Source organism: Anopheles coustani, chromosome 2, assembly GCF_943734705.1.
Source record: "Anopheles coustani chromosome 2, idAnoCousDA_361_x.2, whole genome shotgun sequence".
Classification (NCBI taxonomy): domain Eukaryota; kingdom Metazoa; phylum Arthropoda; class Insecta; order Diptera; family Culicidae; genus Anopheles; species Anopheles coustani.
Genome location: NC_071289.1, coordinates 75692392 through 75719719, shown reverse-complemented (window position 1 = coordinate 75719719; position 27328 = coordinate 75692392). Strand labels below are relative to the sequence as shown.

Here is a 27328-nt window from a genome sequence, read left to right as displayed (position 1 = left end):
CGGTTCTATCTATCTTATTTTCAAGGAAATCCTGGTGATGGTCTCGCTTCGTTTTAAGGCTCAACTGCTTATTACTTCCACAACCGAAACCGATCTCCATCTCCAGGCGAACGCATCCGGTAAAGGCACGGAACTCGCAGCAGCGGAAGTTCCAATGCAAACACTTTGCATAAAACAAGCCCCAGTCTTTGTCTTTGGCCCCAATTTTCCACCTAACCACTGGGAGTCGTCAGCGAGTGGACGAGTTTAAAACGTTGGTGACCTAGTTTGAGGGACGTGTGGATCGTTGATTTTTGACCAAACGGGGGGTGGATTGTTTTGACGCGGGTTTTTTTGCAACGATATGCTGTGTGTGTGTGTTTCCTAGTTTTCATTTTCGAACTTTTTGTTTGCTTCCCCCATACAATGCACATGCAACTCCTCGGATTGAGGTGAAGGAGATGGAAATCTGCCAGACGCATTACGTTTTACGCCACGGCAATGCGCTAAACACTGCGTAAAAAGTTCACCACTTGTATGGGTGTATGTGTGTGTGTGTGTGTGTGCGTGTGAAATCGAGTAGGACACGCAGCGGCAAGCGATACATCGGTACGTCGCGAGGGACCGACCCGCTGGTGCATCATTGACACGAATTTTCCAGCCAGGCCAAATGGTGCTGACAGGCATTTTTCAGCGAATTGTGCAACGATCGGTTGGTGCTGCCCGTTCGCGTGTCAAAAGTTCGTTCGATCGTCTAATCAATAGCGCAATAGGGGAGAGAGAGAGAGAGAGGAAACCTCGAAAAAGAATCGCTTTTTCTATCCAACGGACTTTCGAATGCGCGGAAATGGCAAGGTGGAGTCCTGTGGGAGACGGAAAATCATAAAAACTCAATTTATGTCAGATGAAATCAATTCCACCGGCTAGACTTTGGCCGTTTAATGGGACATTAGGACAAATGAAACAACTCTCATTCCGCCCCGGAAGGACGAACGGATTGGAACACTTTAATTTTCCTATTCCATGTCCAGCCCCGTTCCAAACAATTTGATTCAAAGTCCTTTTGCGCGATGCTTCAAAGTTAGTTGACTGACTGAAATAAATGCCTTTTGATATTGAAGTAAGCGCCAAACGGCCACCGGATGAATCGTGTTGGTAATTTATTTGGCGTTTCCATTTGTGTTCGTTGCACTGGGGAAACCCCACAGTCGCAATCGAAACAGAGAATGAAAGCGGAAAAATACCAACCGTTTCAGAGTTGTTTTTAGCAACATTTCCTTCGGCACGGCGTGCGCTCGGTGTGGACTCCATGGAATGGATTTTTAAATAGTTTTGGGCTTTCGCACTTATTCCTCTTTAACAGCAGACCCCCTGCCATCTCCTCCTCCTTCCTCCCTCCCCGTGGCAAGATACGGGCAAAGAAACGTTACGGCCACCCGAGATGGCCGTAATGGGCGTAATTGATGCAATCGAATTGCAATTATGTTTATTGCCTCGATGCTACTGATAATCACTCAATTTTGCGCCTGCCTGCACTCCCCTGGGTGCCTCGGGTTTGTCCGGGTTTCGGGTGTCGTGTGTGTGTGTTTGGTTTTCCGTTGTCGTTTAACCATGTTTATTTCGTTTTCCACAGTGGAATTGAGCCTGCGGTTGAAATTAAACACTACCGCTAGCGGTGGTTGGTAAATAATTTCCAATTTTCGCATTAATATTTTTTACTTTCACAACAAAACCCAACCAGGGGTGAAGTGGATCAATAAAGTGCTATAAAATACACCATAAAAAATGAAAAATGATAAGTAAAATGGCTCGCTCCCATTAACTGCAGAGTGTTTAGTTTTCGGAACACGGTTCTGGCGGGTGAAGGATGTGAACAGCGTCCTGCCCGGTATGAGAAACCCGACTATTAACCGCAGCCTTATACTCTATCAGCACCGAATGCTAGCCACGAATGACGAAACGAAAGCAAAAATAAACCTAAGCTCGAATGTCTGTTGAATATTTGCCCTCTTGTCCATTATAACTTCGCCGTTCGAAGGTGGGTTCGAAAGATAAACGAATGGAGTGAAGCTCAATACTCAACAAAACACCTCCCCAGACACACACACACACACACACCTAGAGCAGACCTAATGAAGGCATCTCTTCGACAACGGTCAGCGGATTCAAGAGACCTCCGTCCTTTGCTGTTCTCTACTATTCGGACATTTTCGGGGCCCCGGTGGTATTTGCTGCAAGATAATGAATGGAAGACGATATCATGGCCCTTATCGCCGTGGCCAGGCGCCGGCGTTGGGAAAAAGGCCTCCGATCGGGACGATTTTTCGAACATCATTCCTTTTCCTTTTTTTGTGTGCTCTTCTTTATTCCGCTCTGTATCAGCATAGGGAGAGTGAAAAGCGATTGCAAAAGATACCCGGAGGTCGGCCGAGGTCGCAAGCAAAGTCGCCGGAAGTCGAGGAAGATGTGCTTGATTAATGAGCTCCAGTGCGGCGAGCCCGGTTTATTACGCAACCGTGGACTATTTTCACGCTTAGACAGCATTTTTCGGCCGGGACGCTGGAGAACGGATAGATAGGAAGGATTACTGACCGAAACTGTGTGTGGTTGAAGGATCTGACGAACAAGTTTTTCTGGCCTGGTGGTGGATTTTGTTTTGATAGTATTTGATAAAATTATTAATAGTTCGGTTGACTGTTAAGAAAGTTTCCAATAATTCTTTTGTAGTATAACAAACGTTAATATATCCTAACAAAATTGTAAGGAAGCATTCGGACCGAAATAAACATTATTGAAGTAAATACCGGAACACTTCCGGCGAAGAAGTTATTGAACTTCTTAGCTCAAGCACAAAGTGATGTACCACACCTAGCTTAAAACTTGAAACAAGACTCCTTTTAATTACCGCTGCAGTGCTCGAATCTACGGAAAACTTTGGTGGGATTAAAGCGGCGGTGATGAACCCAACCTAAGGTAGGGAGAACTTTCCCTCTTGGGTGGGATTTTCCGGCGCATGGAATCGAAACAACATGGAACGGCAAGTGAATCTCTCCATGCTGGTAGCCCACAGATATTTAGCACACCGTTACCACTGTCCAAATCTGCTCTCCTTAATTAACGCACCACGAGCGGGGACGCGGGTTCGGTGGTTGGGGAAAATTCTAGGGGTCAATGCGGGCACGGTAGGAAATATTTGCACTGCGTCGGTGTTGTTTGTGGTACTCGTAAAGGGTATGAACAGGGTTTAGTTAATTTGAACAGCCTTTCACTTTTTCCAACTCGAACATTAAAAGTTTATTTGTGATTATTTTCTTCGAACACAACAATAGTATGTGGGAGGTGAATTTTTCCACGGCCATTAGTTTGTAAAATAAAAATTCATAAGAGTGCAAATAAAAGTGCCATTAGTCCATGGATTGAAACAAAATGGAAAAGGGCTTTAAATCTGAGAAATCAAACGGTGAGCAGTAGAAAAACTTTCGGAAAATGTCAAGGCATGTTTTTCCTTCACCAACCTACCCCAAGTGGAAGTGGGGGAAAGAAATAACAAATTACACTTGTAAAGAAATACGGAAAGTTCTCGAAAGAAAAAGTGTCATTTTTCTTCCATTTCCCACCGGTGAACCTTTGGAACCGGGAGAAGGGGGGCTGTGTTTATGTTATTTAGAACCCTTTTCCGGGAAAGGGCACAAAGCCAAAGGAGGGACCCGTTTTTCCGGCCCGATGCCCACCATGATTCACCTGATAATGGGTGAAATAAAGGAAGGGTGGTAAAGGAAAAAAAAAATAAACAGCAAACAAACGGAAACCTTACGGAAAACACACACAGGCACACAAATGGACGATAACGAGTATCTCAAATAAAAAAGGTAATAACAGCAAAAGGTGTAACGCGGCAAGTCGAAGGCTTACGGATCGACAATGGGGCGGAATGGAAAATATATTTTCAGTTTGTGTAAAGAAGTGGCAAACAAGAGAAGAAGCAAAAAATCTATAATCCCGTTTTTTTTCTCTCTATAGGTTCTATGCAAACGCCCAATGGATGCATTATACAATTTAACCATCATGCATCGGCCCAGTTTGTGTGATGGTGAAAATGCAATAATAGGCTCCTTGACAAAAGATCCTCCGGAAGCCAGCACCACCATCGTCCCCCCCGGGTAATGAAATGACGACCGAGCTGGGGGGATTGCAAAAATTGCATCCTACAGCATGTGCATCGGATGCAAGTGCACCGGCGTTCGGGTTTTTGTTTAAATAGCGAACATCACGCAAACCCTCCCCAGAGCATGTCGGCTTCGAATGCTGGATGCACTTCTTCTAAACGGTGCTATTTGACGGGCCTTTTTCCCCCGCAATGCGTGCCGGCATGCGGAAGGAGGGAAAGAAGGAAACTCTGGGACAGCAAAAAGGACACGTTAGAGGGGGTGGCATTGCATTGGCAAGCCGTGGCGTCCGTTCCGGTGGCGAAACGACCCGGTGCCGGCCTCGACTCGGTGAATGGTGGATTGAAATGAATCCCGCACGCCGGCGTGAGCCGGATGACGCCGGGGAATATGCTTTGGCTTTACTTCCGGCACACTCGGTACGGTCTCGCACGGCCGGGTGTGGCACGTAAGGGGGCGATGGAGGGTGAGTAAATATTGTTCACCGGAATGGCACATTGTGGTTTCGACGCCGAGTTACGGGGTAGGCCGGCCTTCGGAGGCTGTTCGTTTGCGCGCTCGCCTGGGTAACAGGAACTAGTACAATTCATTTCCTCTTCTACATGCATTGCAGACACATGCAAACACACACACACACACACACGAAAGGCACACAAAGGGTGGACACCAGCGTTTTTAACAGTGGAACCTCGATTGGCAATTTTTGTTCAATTTAGCTTCGCCTTTTATCGATTCCCTTTGATCGAGCGCGGAAAAGGATTAGGGAAAATCGGGGTCAAAGCTAAAAGTAGCCGGCGAGCAGTGAAACGCACACCGAGACCGAAAGGTTTTTGTGTTCGGTGGAGTTGGTTGGCATGCTCCCCGCAGGAAGGGTTGATTTGTTGTTGTTGTTTGCGTGTGCGATGTTGCGTAGGTGCAATTTATGTTGGTGAAATTATTCGCTACTCTTCTGTCTAAGGGTGTGTGTGTGTGTCTGTGTACATTGGTGTGTGAATGTGTGATGAAACTGGTGAACGCCAAATTCCGATTCGGTGTCTGCGAAGGATACGTTCATTAAACCCATCTGTGGCAAGGTTTTCCCACAGGCTTTCGAGAAACCTGGTGCGGAGAATGCTCGCTTGGATGCATTTCGTTGCATCAACCTGCTCAGACCCTTTCCCCCTTCCACAGTCACACCATTGTGATTATGGCGCATCCCTGGGCCCGTTGGGAAAATGGGGGGTCCTTGTTTTTCTTTTTCTCTTCCTCGAGTAAGGCAACGCCAACGTACCTGCACACTGTCGCACTCGTTCCAGGTCTGCAGACGGGGCTTGTACTTTTCCTTCTCGTCGCGGGACGCGGCGTTCGGGGCGGCCCCTGCGGATGCCTCGGTCGATATCCAGACCAAATTGCCCTTCGGTTGGCTGATGACGATGAACGCATGCTTACCTGGTGGGACGTCGTGCTGGTCGAGGAATAATGAGACGTACGAAACTAATTAGTATATGTATGGCGAGTATAAGCAAAAAATACAGATTTCACATCAATTCGCAATAGTATAAAACATTGCAAATACGAGCATAATTCAATCTGCAAAAACTAAATTAGATTAAACAATAGCGGTATTACAAAGTTCCTAAGCTCCACTTATTGCCAACTCGTAACTAAACAACCTTATTACGTTGAAAGAAAAGAAAGATTTGTGACCGAAGGGCCACTGTTTTCTTACTTATATTATTCTTTTAATTATCAATACAATTGTAATGTTGAATAGTGCATTCATATTTAAGACTGTCAAGGCATAATTTGACCCGATTTAAAGAGTTCCGATAACTTACTGTTCACGACCAAGGGAAATATTTTTCCCATCCACAAAACTCGTTAATGTTTGTTCAATTATTATCAAAACGATACTTTTGAAACGATACATCAACGAAAACATTATGTTAAAGGCGGCAAATGTCTTTTTGAACGAATAAACAAACAAACAGAACTATCAAAATGAATTGTTCCAAAATCAATCCATTCGTGTGTTTAACCAACAGCAACAATTTAGTATTTGGAAAGTTAATTATTGGACTTGATGAATTTATTATTTTTTATAGAAATGGCTAAGATCTTTTTTTTTATTTTTAATATGTAATTTGTATTGGAAAGCAAATAAAAGAAATTCTGATATTATAACTATACTCGTCATTTATTTACTTTTATGGTTCATAGGGAAAAATATTTCCCATGATATTATAAATATCCTACACCGACTGCTAGGTTTTCCTGGTGAAATTCTCTTATTTTACACCCCAAATAGCCAAAATATTGTGTTGTATTGCCAATTTTAGTCTTGAATAGCTTATGGTCCTGAAAAAGTTAACAAGCGTTGAAAGCGGTTCTGACTTACGGAACATTAAACTTGTTTCATATGCTTTGTAGTACTTATACCAATTGGTTCCAAATAAACCTTTCCCTCATGATTGAAGAAATCAGCAACAAGAGCAACCTCATACCATTGCCCATCTTTTTACCTTTCAAAAGTACGAAACGAATCGTACCTTTTTGGTACTTAAATGGCTGATGAAAATATTCATTTTATTGGCAGTAATTCAGAGACCATTCACTGTGACATATTTTTACAAGCAACTCTAAAAACCTACCCACCGTCGATCTAGCGCTAAGGAAATTCGGAGCGCTAATAGTGCCAATTGCGTTCATTTACATCTTAAATGTGATTTTTATTAAGGAATAAGCAACAGCAATCAAAGAGATGGGGCTTTCCGAACGAGATGAGTTTGAGAGCCCGTTTGGTGTAAACGCGCCTGAGAGTAAACATTTCATTAAGCCATAAAATTGTCACCGACGATGTAGGAAGCAAAAAAGAAGTCCTTAATCATACGTAATACGTCTTTGGTAGCACGGTTGAGGGTTTGCTGAAGGAATTTGCCTCTTGAAAACGACGAAGCAAGCGCTTTTCCTGGAGCTGTACTGCAAATAAATGCCAACTGTAATCTTCCTTTTTTTCCTCCATTAACTGCGCTTTTCGGGGACTGTGCTCTAATTTCGTAAGCAAGCAAACGAGCGCTAATCGTAATCATCGGCGCATACCCGGCCATCAAAGGACCAACCGGTCCGGTTCACATCGGACCGGGTTTTTAGAGGCCCCGGTTAATCCATAATCGCTGCTGCTCAAGCACTTTTGCTCCGTAACAGCGACGACATTATGTTTTACCAAGCCACCCCCAACCCCACCCACGGGAACTGTCACCACCGAGCGCTACTAATTATGGTGAATTTATATTTATCCACCTTTGCGCCTCTCCCACCCGTGGCCCGTTTGACTCGGAAAGACTGTCTCTGCCAGAGGTCGGACTTTGATCAAGCGGATCCCGTGGTGCTCGTAGTGACCGATGAAGTGGAGGGGACAACCCATGGCACGAAGGAAAAGAGAAAGCTGATGCCTCAAAACGGCGGGAAAAAACCGAGTCAACTGAAGCCCTTCCAAAGGACATGGGGAGGGGACAAGAACCAGGTGGTGGATGTTTGTTTGTGCGCTAGTTTAATTAAATTTCATCTGCAATACGTTCTGCAAAATTCATCACCGTTTATAAAATTCATTAAAACTTCCATCGGCACCGCCGTTTTGTCATCCGGGCGTGGCGAACCACATTTGACCATGGCCAACGGTCGGGCAGAACATTTCTCTTCAGCGAAAGGGAGGGAGGGTACTGTGACACTGTGCCACCAGCTTCCAGGCGACGTCGGTGTCAACCGAAGGAGTGACTTTTAATGACGCTTTAATTGCTAAGTAAAATATTGAACCCTAATCAGCTGGAAGGCTCGGTGTGATGTCTCTCCGACGAGGTGCGAACACTTTCTTGGCCCGGGACACCTGGGTCATCGTAGGCGAGACCATCAGCCAGCGCCATGGCCTTAATTTCCCCGGGCTGGAGGCTGATAGAGCAGTTCCGGCGGGACATCGGGATTTGCGGAGCGTCACTTTCTATTATACAGGCGAAGAAAAGTGAACTTCTGAATGCTCCATAAACGGTTTCAGCTAGCGAAACGTTTTAAACCCAATTAGTGCTTGGTTGCGGTTCGGAGCCTCGACCCCAACTGCTTTCAACAGCAGGTGGACCATTTTAAACCGGCAGTGAGTGCATTAGAAGGAGGAAATTTAAGGACGATTACATCATTCCGCTAATCTTTAGTAGAAGAAAAACGACCAAAAATTAATACACAACTCATGAAAACATGAAACAGCTTTGGAATGATTTTTCTTTATTCTCTGTATTGAGTGTTCTTGCTTGGATCAGATAATTGGATTAACAAATTCAACCGCTAAGAAAATGGCTCGGAGACCAGCCTACTTTGACAACGTCGGGCCGTTGATTTTATCGTTTTACATTTGTGAATAGGTTTATCTGTTCGACGTCCTACGCCTACTTCAAAAGGACGCAGGTCGTCCGTTTTACAATTTACCCTTGCTTTTCCCTATCTTCATTTGCATTTAATTCTTTTTGGCACTAAAAACATAATTCTAAAGCCTGTGAGATTTAAGATAAAGTGTGACATGTCTGAAGGGAAAGGAATATTTTTGTTAAGTCTTGTTTTAAGGTTTTCTAAATAGCCATTACTAGTTCTAAGATGTTGTTGTTGCTTATAAATATTTTCAAAACGATTTATACTTCCATAATCTTTCATAAGCTGTGCAATTTCAATTTTGAAACATATTTAGTCGAGAATAGAGTTGAATAATCATCTGAATAGTTGGTGTCTTGGCGTCGCATTGCAATTGAAAGTATATCGTTGTGTAAAAGCCTTTTTAGAACACTAAACTCAAAGCTATAACATATATCAAGTCCATCTAATGCTTCTGCACCAGATAGCATGAAATGTACCTGTTTAACCCCCTTACCTGTCTAACGGCGAAGTAGCACGTCAGGTTCCTTGGGTAGATGCCAGGAAAGTTGGGTGACTGCAGCCGGCACACCTTCTTGTCGCAGTTGGTGAAGATCCGCGAGCAGAACGTACCCGTCATGAGATCTCCTGTGGACAAAAGGAAGAAGAACGGGAGAGGTGAGTCGGTTGCTGGAACGGTTTGGGACATTGTTGTTCGTCACGTGACGACGGGTTTCGTACCTAAATAATACTGCGGTTCGGTGTAATTGAGCTGCGTACGGGACGCCACCCCGGTCGTCCAGTCCATCATGGAGGCGTTAGGATGGCTGAACGTCTGGCCGGGGCGACCGTCGTAGCCGTAGGAGGAACCGCCCGGGTGGCCACCGCGCGTTACGTTGTCGTAGGACGCCGGATAGAGCGGCATCAGGTCGTGGTTGCTGCCGAACGCCGAGAAGACCATCCGGTTGCGCTGGCCCGCCCCGGCGCCCGCCACTTCCTGGTACGTCTGGTGCTCGGAGTGTGCGGTCGAGTTGGTGAAGTCCTCCACCAGCGGGTAGTTCGGGATGTACGTGACGTTCGTCCACGGGGGGATGTACTCGTGCCGGAGGCCACCGTACCGCACGACGGCGCTCGCCCGCGACAGCATTTTGTACTGTATCCGGAAGTCGAAGTTGTACCCGCTCTGGTCACGCGACAGCCTGCGAAAATTTGGGAGGATGAAAGCTCATTCCAATGAGCCCCCCGGTGCTCAAACATTACGACATTGGGGGTTCTCGCAGGACCACGTTGCCGAGCGACACTTACTTGAACAGCTTAATCGTCATCACGAGCGAGTCGGTTTCGCTGTAGAAGATCGCCGGTCCCCAGGTGGTGCCGCACCACATGCCGCCGACGTTGGCCCGCTTCGCCTCCGACACCTGCAGATATCCGTCCGGGCAGCCGTTCTCCGTGTACGACGTGAACCGTCCGAGGGTGAAGCTGTCGAGCGTCACCTGTAGCGAGCGGGTTGTAAACAGGGGCGATTTGCGTTAGGTCAGGGATTACACTATTTTTATGCGGCGCATAGTTGGAGCTACTGTGAGGGAGGCCCGGTTGCGTCCCCGAAGCAGCGGACCATTTGATTTAATCATTCACTTCTGGGTTGTTCCAGCGTTTCGACGAGGGACGTGACCGAACGATAGTTTTACCGAAAGAAGAACGCTGGAGTTCTAAATAAAACCATACCTTAGGACGCAGTTGGTTGGAGTCCGTACAGGACAGCACGTCTACACTTGAGCCAAACCCTCTGAAGCGCTCCTTACATACACATTGGAGTTTCATGTGCGAGGTTGCCTTTATCCCGAATCCTACTCTCCCAACGGGGTCCTTGCTGACGTTGCAGAAACAAGGATTGCACACTTTTGTAGAGAGTTTGTGGAATTCGTGTACCCCTGGAGTCGTATACTGGTGGCCTCTTTTATGTCCTTCATGCTGCGAGCCGTGAACCCGGCTTCTGTGTAGTGCATTCCACTTGGCCCCCGTGCCAGCTTCCGACCGTCCAGTGCTCTCCAGCTAAATAATGTGCTCCGGCCTGCGGTTGACTTCTGCTGAAGTCGACGGAAAATGTTGCCACTCCCGTGCAGCAAACCGGGGTGGAAGGCCACCTACTCACCGGGCGCACGTGTAGAGCACGTCCGAGCACGTTGCATTTAATCTACAATTAACTAACAGTGCCAGTGGGTGGAATATTATTAGACCCGCACGCCAACCGTCCGTTCCGAAAGGGGTTGCGCATCGGAAGGCTCCATCTGGGCGGATAATGGCCGAGGATTAGCGAGTTCGAGCGTGATTGGGCGAGCTTGCCGCTTTGCACAGTACTTCATAATTTACACCGGGGAACGGATTCCGTCGCTGAACTGATCCTCTCTTTCCTCAACTCCTCCCTATCCTCCCCCTCAAAGGTGGTGGTTTTGTGTGAATTAGACTCGGTGGGCACGAGTGTGATGGTTTTAATTATGCCCACGGTTCACGATTGGCCCCGTCGATTAGTGGCCGTGATTATTTAGTAACAGAGCCGCTCACACACCCACACTAGTCGCACCGTATCCATTTCCGATCAAACACTAATGTGTGAAGGATTATAATTGAAACAATCGTTGGTTATTAGTGCATGAGTTATTGCATTCGTGGATGGCGAGTTCATCGAGCGACGTGCAAATGCGGGCGATGCATAATGATACGAATTTAAGTTGCGGGATATGGTTAGTTGTGGGATAGGTTGAATATTTGTATTTCCAATTGGTTGTGTAGTTCAATATGTTTCGGTATGCTTGATTGAAAGAAATCAATTTATTTATTCGTGAATTCAGGACCTTCCCTGAAAGGTTTACCATCATCAGTTCTAGGAACAAATGCAAGGTTTAAAATCATAACGCATATTTTGGTAATAGCTGTAAAGTATTAGTTGTAGGAGTATTTAAACTTTAACATGTGCCTTATGCTGAGGAAATAATAACTTGGAAGCTTATCCCGCTTGATTACTAGTTTAAACTCAAGTAGAGCCCCATGGATGTGACATTTGCTATTGGGGGAAAGATGCCTCAGATGGTTAAAACTGACATGATTATTTGTTAATCAGCGTATAACATTGTTCAGTGAGTCACACATTTTCAAAACATAATTTTTTTGCTTCAATCACGACACAAACAACCAATTTTCTTCTGCACTAAAACTAGTCTCTTATTGTGAAGCTATTATTTGAATTCCATTTTTGTGATGAAACCAAACATAAACATTATTCAAATTTTCGTATTTTCTGCTAAGGAATGCATTAAATTCTGTTGTATGTCAAACAATTTGATTGGATTTCCATTTTAATGAAGAAACCAAACATAAACATTTTCCAAATTTTGTTTTTTTCTGCTAAGGAATGCATTAAATTCTGCTGTATGTCAAACAATTTGATTGGATTTCTATCCATGTTTTGTACAATTTTCCCTATTATATTACATAGTATTGAAATGGAAGAAATTTGTTAAGATGCTGATCGAGTGTTGATAATTAACAAAATCTAGAAAACAATACTCCTATCTTCAATATTTTAATCTTGTGTTTACGATTGAAATTTTCTTAATTTCTCAAATGCTCCGCAAAGAGAAACCCAAAGTTATAGAATCGATACGTAAACTGATAAAGCTATTACTGGAAGACTCTTCCCCAAGCCCGTAACGATTGATACCAAAAAACAACAACCTACGGTGGATTTCTTTCTCGGCAAATTATGCGTGGTACCCTCGAAAACAACCGAACATGAAGCCTTGTCGGACATCGGCATGATCGTTATGATTGCCCGTCGTCGTTGTCATTCGTTGTCATCGGCCGAAAACATTCTCCCCCCCCTGATGGCTTTCGGTTCTTCGGGCACTAACGATATGTCGCTTTTCTTTTGCGATGACCGCAGCGAAATCCGATGGATTTTCCGACGTTCGGCCGCGGGGGGGGCGCGTCGCGTAAGCATTATTAGTTTCCGTTCCGTGCGACATGCTCATAAATTAGGCCTGGAATGGGTACAGTTTTATGTGCATTTCATCGTCCCGAATCGTCTTGCGCTTGTTTGGGACGTTGTCGTGCCGTGCGTCGTTGCTCTTGTTGTTGTCGGTTGGGGATTGCAGGTTACGGTTGTATCATGCCGTGCCCGATCCCCCACCGTTGCTATCCACGTGACCCAGTCCGGTCCCAGCGCTCATGGCACCATATTTTATGGTATCCTTGCCTCGGCCACGGCTTCCACACCAACGGCCTGCTCGAATGATCGAACGGATATTTATTCACCCTGTGACCATCATCGGGCACTGTTGTGCTTGACCGATAAATCGATCTAATCTACCTCCCATTTCGCACAACACACACACACACACACACACACACACACACACACACACACACGTTTTCTCTGCCTCACGGTTGGCCACTTCCATCCAGCTCATCGATAAAGCTGTTTAGGCGCGGCAGTCGAAAGGGGATCAGGGCTACGGCTTTAAGGAATTAATCGTATTAGGTGGGCCTGAGCATCGGCAACGCGGCTCGAAGTCGCCCGAAGGAAAACACGGCGAAAGGGCTAAGGGCGTGAAATCGCTTTTAATCGAAGCCCTTATAATGGCTTCTGCTTTTGGCTGTGCTTGATTTATTCTATACATTCGGTTCTCTTGTGGAATCCACGCAAGTCGATGAGTTCATCTTAAAATTGTCTTATGTCACTTTGTTTGTGTGCACAACATGAACATCGTCAGCACGCCCGACAAACTTCTGTCAGCAATTTTCCGACGAAAAAGGGAACTATTTACTAGCTGGCCTTCTTCCAGAACTTCCATTCCACGCTCCATTCCGCAACGGAGCTTAGCTCCGCCGTAGAGCTTAAAACCCTTCGAACGAGCTCATCCAAAGGAATGCCCACCACCTTACGGTAGGATTTTCGATAAATTCAATCGAAAGACACCGTCGGTTTGGTGTCACCAATCCCAAAATAATTCTCCGATTTAGTGGCATCGTTTCGGAATCGAGCGAACGGCGTGTTCGTGTGCTCTCCACCCGGTGCTTGTTTGTTGTACCACTTCGGCTTGAGAGGAAAATAAGGTCAGCCGAGTTTGCTGTAACGGAAAGCCATGAGAAAATCGATAAGGTGCACCCGGTATTACCCGGTGCCGGTGATTCCGGAGAAAATCCCCCTGTCACGAGGGAGCCGATTTGAAGAACCAAATTAAACGACGTGTGCTACGGCGCCGTCCGCTCGCTGGACGGTAATCTCTTCCCCAATCGGAGTGGGGGGGAGGAGGATTGGAGCGGAGTGTCCTTCAAGGCGATGAAATCTCTGTTCGTTCTTTCTTCTTTCACTACACCCATTGTCGGTCATCCTTTTGGGCCCTAGCGTGTAGGTTTATTTTTCCCTTGGCGTCACGTTATTGCCCCTTCTTGTCGAGCCGAAAACGAAACGACCCGTAAGTGATCCGTGACAAATAAGTTGAATTAGGATGTCAGTTATCGTTTGAAACAACCGAAAGACGAATCAATGTGTGACTTTTGATTCGGTTCATGATGAAACGGCGGGGGTTCTTCTGTTCTTTTTTAGCGCTTTCCAATGCGACTCTTGGACGTGGATAAATATTGTAACCAGTTGATGCGTGCTTTTACGTGCGCTGGATTTTAAGATTATTTTCAACAAGATAGACATGAATTGTGTATCTTGCGGCCATGTGCTTTAAAACACGTACGTAGTTTGTGTAGTAAAACGGTGCGAAATATAAACTTTTGACGTTCTTCTGCGATCTTTTAAATTTTAAACTGTGAATTTTATTTTAACACTATAATTTCGATCTATTTATCTATTTAAATATTTGCTTAACTGAAATCATTATGAATTGTTCTATCGATAATTCAAACATGTCAAACTTATACTAGTCACTCTGATAAAATTGGAATAAAAAGGAATATTGTCTATTTTTTGAGGCTGAAAACGGTTCGAAATATTTCAAAATTTTATTGAAAAAAATAACGGTAATAAAATGTATGCTATGTATGTACCTATTTTGTTTACTTTTATGAAAGATACCTTTTTATGTCTCGTTCTAACTAGACCAAATAAATCAACATAATATAAATGGAAAAACGATGTCAAAATGAGGAAAACACACGTCGATTTTTAATTTGCCCACACACACCTGAAAAAATAATTCCAACCAACTCAACGACGTATGCCAATAAACGGAACGATGAGTTTCGAGTAGTAATTGAAATTCTTTCGCCAGCTCGCCGCTGTAATATTCGCGATGATTAAACCGACCAATTCTCCCAGAATCGCGTTACTTTTTACGGAGCACCAGGCGCCTCCATCACGCTCCGCTCCACGCTGCATTGGTGTCGATTCGGATTAATTTCCTATCATTTCCCTCCGCTTCATCCTTTTTTTTTGGGCATGGAAAATTTTTCAAAACCATGCTGCACCCAGACGAATGTGAGCAGCGACCGTGGGAAAAGTTTTTTGTCCGTCTTTTCTCGGAGGGGGAAATTTATCATTTGATCAAACATTGTCCCCTGCCAATGCAAGCGGACCGGAAAACCCTCGCTCCATCAAACGCCACGAGCATCATGGTATGCATGAAAAGATCACGATCATCGATGTGCCGGTCGGGTCAAAAGTTGTTCGTTCGCAAATCGATTCGGTTCGGTGCAGATGAAACGCGTCCAACGGAAAAGCACCCCCCCCTCGTTTGGTGGGTGAAAGTTCATCAATTCAGGATCAGCTGGGGTCGACGGTTTTTACTTGTGATTACTTGTGTCGTTCGAAAACCGACGTTTCAGCTGAGTTAATACTATTTGCTGCTAAATGCCACCAGCGTCGGGAGTCGGCGTTAGTGGACCCCAATGGAATGATGAAGGAAGGGGATGAAGAAAAACTGATAATCTTGCAGTGAAAATTGTAAAAAACTGTGTGTGTGTGAGAGAGAGAGAGACAGCGAGGGAAAGAGATTTTGATGATACGCAAAACCGTGCCGTCGAGCGATCGGGCGGATCAAGTTTAATTAAATTTTGATGAAACATCAAAAAGCTTTCGGTAGATCGATTAAATTTGCACCCGCACGGTCGCACGTTTGCCACCCTCCGCTGCTGTGGCCAACGATTTGTGGAGAGACGGATTTGGGTGACCATAACGGTGTGCGTGGTGTTATCACTTTTGCTCAAGCCGCCAACAAAAACGGCGCGGCGCGCAGGATGTACGACACAATTTGCACGATTTATGACCAAACCCGGCAGCCGAGGGGTATTGGAGGTAGGGTGCGATTAATTTGACGTGCGCATTTGCATAGCGGCAAAAATTGAAATCTAAAGCCCTGAACAAAACCTACCGGGGCATGAAAACAAATATTTAAAAAAAAAACCCGGTGAGGTCTGCGTTGATGCGAAACATGATCTATACACCCTGACACGAGGACTTCTAGGAGTCGAAAAAAGGACTCTTTTCATATACAATAGTTGGTCAAACAGTTGCAGTCGAAATGCGTCACCCATTGTGGGTCGGTGTGTTGGTTTTTCGTTTTTTAATTCCCTCTCCGAATCCATTTTCCTAACCATCAATATTTACAACCACTGTCCGTTTCCATTATGCAGACAAATCCTGCATGCGTTTGATTGATTACTCGCACACTTTGTGCTAACATGAAACGCAGCAACGGTAGAGAAAAGGTGTTGCAGAAACCGGAACGCATAGTAGTGCTGAAACCAATTTGGCGTTGATCAACAGTGACCAGTTTCTCTTCCACCGGAATGAAGTGAGTTGGCCAGAAAAGTGTTTCGAGAAGCCACTAAAGACAATCTTCCATCGCGTGTGTGGTGTGGTTGAAAAAGTCTTCACCGCACCTGTGTGTGTGGTTTTGTGTGATGTTTTTTTTTCTCGTACTTTGCTATGTTTACGTTGTTTTCTTTCGCCGGTGGAAATGCGTCTACACAGAAAAAAGGATGGTAAGGCACGGTAAAAAACCAAAACAAAAAACTCACCTGCACGATGTCACCGTAGTTGCCTCCGGCGGCTGTGAACGTCAGGATGCACACGTACGGTATCCGGTCCTCCTTTGGTCGGTGCAGCTCCAGGTTGTACGTCAGGCCGATGTCTCCATAGTACGTACGGTTGCAGCCTGCCAATGGAAAACGCGCAAAAGAAAATAATGATAAGTGAACGGAAACCCCGACCGGAGTGAATACAGCGCACTACGATGGGGAAAAACGAACGATTTTCCCTTCGAGGCATCGGAAGAGAAGCGGAGGTGGTGTAAGGAAAGTTTGTGGAGGATGTGATCGTCGTAACCGAAGTATGAGAAAACACACTCCCGGTCAGTCCGAGAAAAGTCCAATGAAAGGACGATGTCGAAAACAAATAATTGAGATTCGGCCAAAGTGACCACGGAAGCTGTGCATGGGATCTCGTCTTTTTTTCTTTCTCATCCTGCCTTTCCCTCGGGGGTTTCCTCGAATGGGATGCCATAACTCTTCGCTGGATGCTGTTGGGGGAAAAAACAGGACATCGACGCTTCAGGTTGATTGATTTTCAATAGTAACTATTCGATTAGGTTCCGAGTGACCAGAACTAGCTGCGGTTTCCCGCTTCGTTTGTTCCGGTGAAACGCAAACTGTTGCACTACGGAGTGGGTGTGGTGTGCGCAAAAACGAATGCGCCACACAGTCAAGTGCTTGAGGGTTGTGTAGAGTGTGCTTGAATCGATTACACCAAGAGGAGGTGAATTTATTTACATTTCCTTTGCCCTGGAGTTGGATCGTGCTTTGCATCAATCATGTGAAGGATTTGTCGCAAAAGTGCATGCAAGTGGAGCACTCTTCGCATTTGAGTAGGATTCATATTGTCTTTGGGGTTTTGACAAGCAAAAACGGAGGAAAAGTTTTATATCGCATTAGATTGTGTTTTTAAATTTGGATTTAACTTTGAATTTAAATGTACCACCCGTTGCATAACTTCAGGCGCTTTCGCACAAGAAAGTTGTTCCGGGGATTCATTTGGGATTTTACCAGATTAACACCCCACAAAATAAGCGAATTAAAAACAAACCACTACACCTAAAGTCCCAAAGAAGGGGATGAAAATACTGGAAGGAAAAGAAAACCCCAAGACGGGCGCGGAAACCACGGCACGAGGCTTTCAACGCTCATATCCTTTTTCCGAAACTGCATTGTGTCGCGTTAGCTGTCGTGTGTCGGCACCTTCGAGGAGTCTTCCGGTTTGTGCACACCCTCTTCCGGGTGATAGTAGTGGTGGTACGCGGTTGTGTTTGTCGTTGTTGTTGTTTTTCCTGTCCACAATTTCCCGCCACCGAAAGAAGGACGGTAAAAAGTGGTACTTTTTCCCGGTCATTACGCGAGTGGCGCCGTTTCCACTCGAAGTAGTTGCCTTTGCTGGCCCCGGAGTAAGCTAAACGTATTTTGTTTCCTGTTTTGCCAATAGTTTTGTTCCAGTGAAACTAGCGTTTTATATGCTTTTTCCCGCCAACCGGAACAGTAAAGTTTTCCAGCCCGCTATCGGGGAATCCTTTTTGGCCACTGTTTTTTCCCGTTCCCACCGAAATGGATGGGAAAGTTCGTTATGATGCTATCGGGATGAAAGATAGAGCTAGTTTGCGGCAGCTTAGCGTAGCAATTTTCATTTTGTTTTCTCACCTTTTTTCTGGTTGTTGGTGGAGAGATTTTTGTACTGTTTTTAGCAGTTTGCGGTCGCACTGGCAGCTTTCGGAATCAACGGCAGTTTTTGTGGTTAGGCGTGTAAAAAATTGCTGCGAGCTTTTATGTTGTTCTAACGTGGAAGTGTATTCATGGCAGCTGGAGCAATAGTGAGGTAATGTGCATTTTATGAGCGAAAAAGTAATATTCCTTTTGGTCATTCCAGGAAAAACGCTTCAAATTTTTCTCTTTGATACTGTGACAAACCAACTGTGAAAATGCGGGATGTTTTTCTTAAATGTCCAGTGAACAGTGAATTGAGTTAATTTGCCTAAAAATATCTCAAACATTAAAACATTCAGTGTATCATTTATGTTTTCTACTTCACCTTTTAATAAATTTTCATGATGCTCATAATTTAGCTCACCAAGTTGAATCCTCTGAAGGAAAAGGCTTAATTTCCTTTAACATTATATTTGTATTGAACATAAGCCTTATGGAAACATGACAATTAAAGTTGATGGATCCACCTGAACTCAAGTGTACCATTTGCGTCAAATTAAGTGCCAATTCCTTATTCCAGTGCATGATATAGAATCTGTACAGGAGAATAGACCGGAAGAAGAATTGGTTTCCGGTTGCAAAGTTATTCAAAACACATTTTTTCGTTTCACTTTTTCTATGTTCTACGTCCTTCCAAAGTGTCAATCTATGAGGAAGTTGCCTTTGTGTTGGTAAACGATTTTTCTCATCGACGGTTCCCTTTTCAGCTAGGCAAATTTCGACGAGGATGCGCAGTGCCAGGGTAAGCTTTAACAAGCGATAGCGCGTGATGTGCTACATGTCGCTGGTTGGGAAAAAGAACCTCACTTAGTGGGAAACTACCTTGCCTCACATCACTTTGCGTTTTTCCCTCGCCAGCGAGCGATTGTGTTGGCTTTCCAAACTCATCCCAACTTGAAAGACCCGATTGCGTGTCATTTTTTTGTCCCGCTGTTGGAGTATTTTCCATACTGGAGTTTCCCACGAGTGCGCATGGAAAGGAAGGGTTCGGAAGAAAAAACGCATCGCGTTGCATTAAAAGAGCGAGCAAGAAAAAAATATGCCATATTTGAGGCAAAACGTGCGCTAGTAGATTGGCGTTGGGTTTCGTGGCTCGGTGTGTGAGGGAATTATGCAAACACGGTTTTGTCGCTCCCCTCTAAACCCGTTCATTTTGGCGTTCATGGTTTCCCAACAGGACCCGTGCCATTTATGATATCGTTTTTTTTTCATTGTCACCGCCAATTGACGCTGGTGAAGGTGAAAATCGATTTTACACAGCCTGGGTCGATGATCTTTTTTTCCCACCCGCTCCACGTGTTCCATTCAGCTGGCGCAAAGAAAAAAAGGACGAGGTTTTCCCTTCGCCCGGGAATGGTTTGCGTGTGGTATTAGTGGACGGGAAATTTAACACCACCATCAGCGTTCTGCACATTCAATTGGGGGTTATGGGCGACAGTACCACTCGCATAGATGCAAAAAGAAAAAAAAACTCAACAAAAATGAAATACAATGTCGACGAACGGGAAGAGTTAAAAGTCATTCACCATTTGCATATCAGCTCGTAGGCGAGGATGTTTTTTTTATACTCGCAGCCAATGTTCAAAAACGAGTTAAATATAAGGGAATGTGAAGCGAAAATTACATCATCAGCGTGCCATTTAGCGGAATGGAAATATGATCAAACGGATTACGAATGCAGGCGGATCGCTTTTTTTCTTCATGTTTACCTTCCGCTTCATTGTATCGAAGCCTCCACAAAGTGTTGCGAAAACGATTAACGAGGATGGAAAATATGTAACAAGGATAAAAAGTCGGTTCATTGAACCGAATAAAAACGGGAAATTTATTTTTGAAGCACAAATGAATAAATTCCAGCTAAACGAATGTGCTATTTTTTATGGTAATAAATAAATTGAATAATTTTATATTCATTAACCAATTAAAGTTGTTCGTAAAAAACATGTATACATTGATTAAAATGTTAGTAGGAATACAAGAAATTTTAGTAGGAAATCAAACCATATGCGTTGGGAAAATTTTCTGAAAGACTCGAGACCGTTACCGAAACAGATCGATTGCCAATCATTGTCACTCGATTGACGTTGGGTTTACGTTTTGGGAATATATTAGAAGGGAATAAATAAACAGAACAAAACCATTTACAACTTTCATACTTAAAATAATACTAGGTTAAAAAATTAAAGTTTAAAATATTGTTTACTTTTCAGTATTCTTTCATTTTATTTATGTGGTTATTAAAAAAAGAAGTCGAGTAAAACTCGCACTTTTCATCCATGATACAACGCAACGCAACGCTGAGGTGTTTTGTTTAAAAGGATGGAAGTGCTGTTTTCACAACAAATATTCACCATTCTTTAGTAAAATTATTTGTGTAATGGTGTCTTCCCGGTAAAGGAAACAAAAAATAAAACCACAAAATGCAAAATGGAAACCGGAATGATGGAAAACGCACTGTTGTTGGTTTAGCTGCTTTTGTCCGTGGATGCTTTCAGTGGCACGTGTTTTTTATCACTTTTCATTTCTTTTCGTTTCCTCTTTTCGAGCCAGTTACAATAAAACACCGGTGGAGAAACAAAATATCCATTACCTCCAGGAAGCGGTGGCTCCGATTGCACCAAAACAACAGGAAGTGTGCCATTCACGGTGCAGTTTTCTTTCGCTCGAAAACGTTTCCCGTTTGTTTGATGGATGCGAAGGGAACCGTGACAGGGACAGGAAATGGGATTCGGTCGTTTCGGGTGGGTTTTCCCCCCCCCCCGGCATGCGGGTTTGAATGAAACACTTACGTGTGCAGAAGCGCGGTTCGTCGCTGCCGTCACCGCAGTCATTTACGTTATTGCAATACTTGTCCCACGGAATGCAGCGCCCGTTGGAGCACGTGTGCTCAGAGAGGGCGCACTGGGACCGCTGGGCCGTGCCACGGTTGCTATGGTACGACGCCGCCTGCTTCTGGCTGGTCGAGGCCAGCGCAATCACGGACTGCCTGTCTTTCGGCTGGTTGAACGATGTTTTAGTGTTGCCAGCCGACGACGTCAACACCGTCGGAGGGCCCCCGGATTCGGCGGCCACCGCGGCCAGAGTGGCGAGTGTTAGCGTGGCCAGGAGAACGGTGCCGGCGACGGGGGGTACTATGTGCAGCCAGCCGCGACGGTGCTGCCATCTGTGGGATCGATGCGAAACGGGTGGCTGACGAAAGTGGCATGCTGTTCGCCTCGGCTCATCGGATCGGGGTTTCATTTGGCCTTTGGTTGGTTGGCGGGGGTGGTAGCTTTTACTGGTGGTGGTGATGAGGGTTGTCTCTGACCATTTCCCCAGATTTCGCTGCCTAAGTTGGATCCGGGTGGGCATTCAGGTGTTTCGGAATGGGCCGCACAACGAAATTCCGTTGCTGGTGCAAGTACTCTTGCGTCCTTAGAATCCTACTTGTCGTTCAGAAGTCATTTGTTCATTTGGCAAATGGCACCTGAAAGAGAAATAAAACATTTTGATCCATTAGCTTTTGTTGAGAAACTGTTTTATTTGTTTAAAAATAATCTTACTTTATCGAAACAAAACCAAAAATAGGACTTAGAAACAAATTTCTGATACAATTTCTAAGGTGTAAAGTAAACATTGACTGATCAGTGATTCAAGAGACTTAATTTTTCAGGTTAGTTGTCAACTACAGTTTAGCATTTATATTATTTAAAATACACAGAAGAATGAGCAAATCGTACAATGTAGCACTTAACCCGTATCGAAAGCCATACGTAAGGAACAAAATAATCGGTTTGGATTTATGATACATGATACACTTTGAGCAGATTAGTGAAAAGTATTATAAGCCGCAGAAACATTCCTTGTTAGATCGTCAACATTTTTCATGCTTTGATCGAGAAAACATCTTGAATTAGTTTCAAAAACCTTTTCAGAAGAAAACAAACTTATGAACCCGGTCGAGTTTTGGTGAGGCCAAGTTGTTTATTGCTTGTTATAGGAACAACTGCTTGCCTTACGTCCCCATCGCTACAGGACGTTCTGCAAGTTTCGAAAGCAAATTCGTCATCTTGTACGCGTTCATCGTTTTGTCTTCGGTGCGATGATGTTGCCATGGCAGCCTTTGTCCGATCTATTTGACTTGTATCGATTTCATTTGTCGAAATTACGCCGGACGATACGGAAGACACGAACGACGGCATGTTCCATTTGATTGTGCTAGTACTTCTGCGCAATCCGGTTGGAGGAGCGTTGTGTGCAAATGTTTGCTCATATCGACACCGTACACTACCATTGCGTCCGTTCTGTTTGCCCTGAGTCTACATAGAATCGCACCTAGGGTGAAGCACAACGATTCAATCCAATCCCATTGCTAAACTTGCGTATGCTTTTGGGGATAGAAAAGCAATGGCGTGTCGGAAAATGCTAACCCCCAATGTTGAAACTTCCTTCGATCGTGGTTTGTAGTTGTACCACCGATTTGAAAGCCAATGCACCGAAGCATTAAATATGCGACGTTTATGGTGGAATTCGAACTGGAAAAATATACACATATGCTCCCATCTAATCACTCAAGTGTCGTATACCCCATTAAAGCCATTTACCGCAAATAGAAGAAAGTTACACTAAAACACGACACCCTAACGAAAACAGATGCCTTGGGGTGGAATAGAACGTCGAAAATGGCGGAAACACGCTGTACCGACCGAGAAGCGTGAATTGTTTGCCGAGAAATGATTGTATCACAAGTGCGGGCTCGTGGTGGAAATGTTTACGCAGGGGAATCGAGTGCTGTGACACTTTTATTATTTATGCCTGGGGCAGGGGACGGAGAGGTTGGGGACGATAGCAACCACCGGCGGTCGGGTGCGCCATCGTACATGATTGTTTCACATTGTCGCATAAACATAACCGTCGCTCGCATTTCATCGTCCATTGGAAGCTCCGACTAACGTTACGCGTTTATTATTTGTTTACGATCAGTTTAGCTCAACCGGATTGACCGGTGAGGGTGGATATTATTTTCCATTTTCCACCCAAACCATGAGGCCCTGAGAGAGGCAAACGTGTGGCCCTGATTGATCAACGATAAAGGATTTAATATTTAAACAAAACATCTCTCCAACCTTTTGTTGATTTTATTGAGAGTAGATCAACTTTAACTATAAACCAAATCATCAAAAGTACCATTGGATAACAAACAATCCGATGAAATCAAAACCAGTAACAGAACCGAACCTTAAAGCTAACATGTTTGACTGACTTCCTGACGCATAAGTACGATTCTTGATGCTTGTACTGATTCAAGCGATAAACAATTTCTCGCTTGATTGTTAACGCATTAAACGCACTGAAAACACGCCACTCTCTGGTCCTCGCATTTTCTTTTGACACAACAGGACATTCCACCGCCCAACGGAGGGAGGGAAAACAGAACGGGAACACCCAATCGCCGAAGGAAACAAAAATAGAGAACGATTGTTGTCGTTGAGTTTTTCGTGTTTTACTTCGCTCTCACTCGGTTTATTCTTCATCAGAATTTCTCCTTCTACTACGACGGTTCCCCGAATGCTTTCGCCAAGCAGGGCCACCCATAAACGCCCACCACCCCCCCCCCCCCCCGTGAACGGAGTACCACCATTTTACACGTCGGGCGTAACGATTCGCACCAGCGAAAAGGCAATAAAATCCGCGCCACGGAACGCAACATTTATCGCTTGCCCGCGCCCACCCTTGGCCACATTTTTCCAGCCCTCCAGCCCGTCCGCCCTGTTGAGTTTCTAGAACCAATTAAGTCCTTTGCGAAGACGGACGGTTGGACGGAGGTTGTAAATGGGCCTAGGCTCCGAGGAATGCGAAGGCAAAATGGCCCACGGTGAGAAATTGTGTTGGGGCATGCTTATCCGTCCGAGGTGCGATATTGCAGCGAATGGAACGGATTAATTTTTGGTGCGTGGAGAACAAATGTTTACGCACGGCGAAATGAGACATAAAGCAAGATAAGTTTCGTTCCATGTTAGTTTCTGACGAAAGTGTTTCGAGTTAGAAGCTGTCGAAGGTTAAAATTGGGTAAGACATGTCAGAACGACTATACAATACAAAATCTATGCAAATTTTCTTCGTTAAAGTATTGGAATAAATCATTACAACTGCAGAACTGCTGTTGTAGCTTGTTTCAGATAAATTACACGTTATTATACAACATGTTGAATACTTTTTCAAATTGTATTTCCGATTAATGTTACAACACAGCCCAATAACTTAAGGATAAAGTAAAAATACATGACAGCTTTATATGAATATTTTCTTTCATGCAATTTGATTGCACTTATCATTACTTTTAAGTAGCTTATCGAATCAAAATACTATTTCGCTTTTACGAAACCCGTCTTCTCGCCATTCATGTCTCAAAATACGTTCACGCTTTATTTTTAGTTTTGCCTCTTTGCTTCAATTCATTCCGCTTTTGATGGTGCAAACATCAGCAAGATAGAATTTCGTCTGAAACGGTATGATGTGAGTTTCTTTTGCTTCAGCTAACCCAACGGCCGACGTTGAACGGCGTTCCGAAGGCCCAAAGAAAAACGGAACGAAATGCCACGCGAACGATTCCGATGCCAGCCGGAATGACAACGGATTTTTGTGCCATTTTTCATGTTTACAACTGTCATCCTATTACACACACACACCCGACGACGACACACTGCTCCGAGCATGTCCGGTACGATCATTCCGAGAAAAAACCAACCACTTTTTGGGTGGCATTTTTTATTATTACTTTTTTCGAGACTGCCCGTGTCGTACAAACGGTTGGAATGGAATTTTACGAAAAGCCCTCTCCCACGCCGGTTTTGGGGCTGCGTTTTTGGGCGGCAAATCTCATCGGAAAGTATTTTCACACGAAGAGACACTAGGGCTGGAAGAAGAAAAGAATACAAAACAAGCCCCCCACACAGCGTGTCAGTGTGCGGTAGGAATGCAAGTTGGAAAGCGGTGCCGGAAACGAACGGGACGCCGAGGACAAGATGCTGACGCTGATGCCATTTGCCAGCTGACGGAGAATTTTCAATTTAAATATGTTAACACAACGCGCACGGGAACGGACGAAATGTCATCCACGGGCCCCTGCAGGGGTGGAAAAGTTAGAGCTAAGTGAAGGGCGGAGGAGGGAGGGGGGGGAGGATTCCAATGTGGTTGTTTGATAAACCACCGAGACCGGGGGCAGGATTCTCGGAAAAATGCATGAAATGGACTTCATATTCCCAAAATTGAGGACATCGGAGAGCCGCTGCTTCTCAAGCGATAACCCTCCTCCTTTTGCATAACAAGCTGACCACCAACACCGATCGTGGTGACGATGTGTGAGAGGCAGGAGTTGAAAGGCAATTCCTACCTCCCTCATCAACCTGCTTCACCCCTCTTCCCGTGTTTGTTTGTGTAAACCTTCTATTTCCCTGCTCAAATATGTTTCGCTCTACAGCTCCAGTCCAGCCTCAGTCCGGTCGTTTGAAGAGCACCAGGGATAAGTGTGTGTGTGTGTGTGTGTGTGTGTGTGTGTGTGTGTGTGTGTGTGTGTGTTTGTGTGTTTGTTTGCTAAAATGGCATCAGCAGAAAAGCAAAACGTGGAAGGGGACGTGATAAACAATTGGGTACACGCGACAGAAATGGGAACAAACCACCGACAGAAGCTAGTACTTCGGGGGGAAAAGAAACCGCTCATAGAATAGCACGACGAGTGGATGCAAGCTGATGATGTTGATGATGACGCTGCCGGTGTGCGCCAGTGGCCCGATTTTTCGTTTTGTGTGTTGCCTCTGCTCGACTTGCTGGAGATGTGTCAGGATAAAGATGGCACACGTTGACGTAGGACATGGTTAAGCAGATAGGACGAAGGAATTCATTTTCCTTTGCTTATAGAGGAAAATTGCGAAGGGAGGGTGAGGCACGATGAAAGGTGGTGGAATATTATACAGAACATGAAACGAACATGACACATCTATCAGTTTAAAGGATACAACTCTTTGGTTACCAAATAAAGTATGTTCAACTAAATGTCTTTGAATGAAAAATTTGATTCGACTTAAATAAACATGATCTGTAGGTTAATAAACTGTGCAAAGATCATTTTAGATCGTTTACTCCTATTGCTCTAGACAGGAGACGGAAAGGAACATAAATGGACTGCTCGGAAAAATCGAACTAATCGAACACCGAACACGGGATTGAAAATCAATAGCAAATATTGAAACAAGCCACCTCCTATCCAAGAGCATGACCTCAAACGAAACGGATGCAGATTGACAACGCGTGCGTTCCACTTTCCATCGATTAAAGTTTCTTGCTCATTCGTCATTCCAGATGTTTCTGCTGCGTTGCGCTGAGTCTTCAAAGACACGAATCGGAGGGAAAGAAATCGAACTTTTTTTGAAGTCTTCGGTGGTGGCTTCATAATCGAGTACGATTTACGACTTCATGACTGTCGGTTGGATTTATCGAACGGATGGCACGGAGGCGGAGGACCAATGATTGCTGCGGAAAACAAACAGTGATGAAAAAAAATGGTCCCTGTTTTTCCAGCAAATCATTCCACCCATCACATCGATGGTGGGGGTCCGGGGTTTTTCCTCCCCCCCACCGGCACAGAAAATCGCTCCAGAATGGATCCAATTTCCGTACACCCGCAAAGGCCAATGCCAATTTTCAGCATCGTAGATATATTTGTGTGATGTTCCCTTGTCTTCTTCGCTACTTTTTCGTGTCCCCCAAGTTGGAGGAACATATTGGGAGCAGCTGCGGATTAAGGAGAAGGCCGAGTGGTTTCCAATTCAAGTTTGGTGCCGGTGCCGGCGAGTTGTTCTTAGCTCGAAACCGTTAACCTTATCCCCGCTTGACGGTCTGGTGGCCCGGATTTTTCGCCCTCCAAATGGAAAAAGGGCACATCTGCATCTCAAGCCAAAGTGGACGGTAAAAATATGATTGAGGTTGTAAGAGAGAAAAAACCGGCAGTATTTGAGATAAGTGGTAGCTGCTGCATGTTCCAGGCTGTGACACGATGGAACTGGTCGTGCTAGGGA

The 27328-nt window shown here is 44.8% G+C and overlaps 1 protein-coding gene across 1 annotated transcript in view; it reads right to left on the bottom strand.

Annotated features, from left to right (window-relative positions):
- Window positions 1-22338, bottom strand: part of LOC131265029 (uncharacterized) — a 41074-nt gene extending 18736 nt beyond the window's left edge. The window contains exons 1-7 of the mRNA XM_058267290.1: window positions 22274-22338; window positions 21065-21438; window positions 16545-16681; window positions 9822-10009; window positions 9258-9715; window positions 9034-9164; window positions 5416-5589 (exon numbers count right to left, since the gene is read on the bottom strand). Coding sequence (XP_058123273.1) covers window positions 5416-5589; window positions 9034-9164; window positions 9258-9715; window positions 9822-10009; window positions 16545-16681; window positions 21065-21438; window positions 22274-22338 — 1527 coding nt within the window. The remainder of the gene's footprint in view (window positions 1-5415; window positions 5590-9033; window positions 9165-9257; window positions 9716-9821; window positions 10010-16544; window positions 16682-21064; window positions 21439-22273) is intronic.
- Window positions 22339-27328: the final 4990 nt, after the last annotated feature.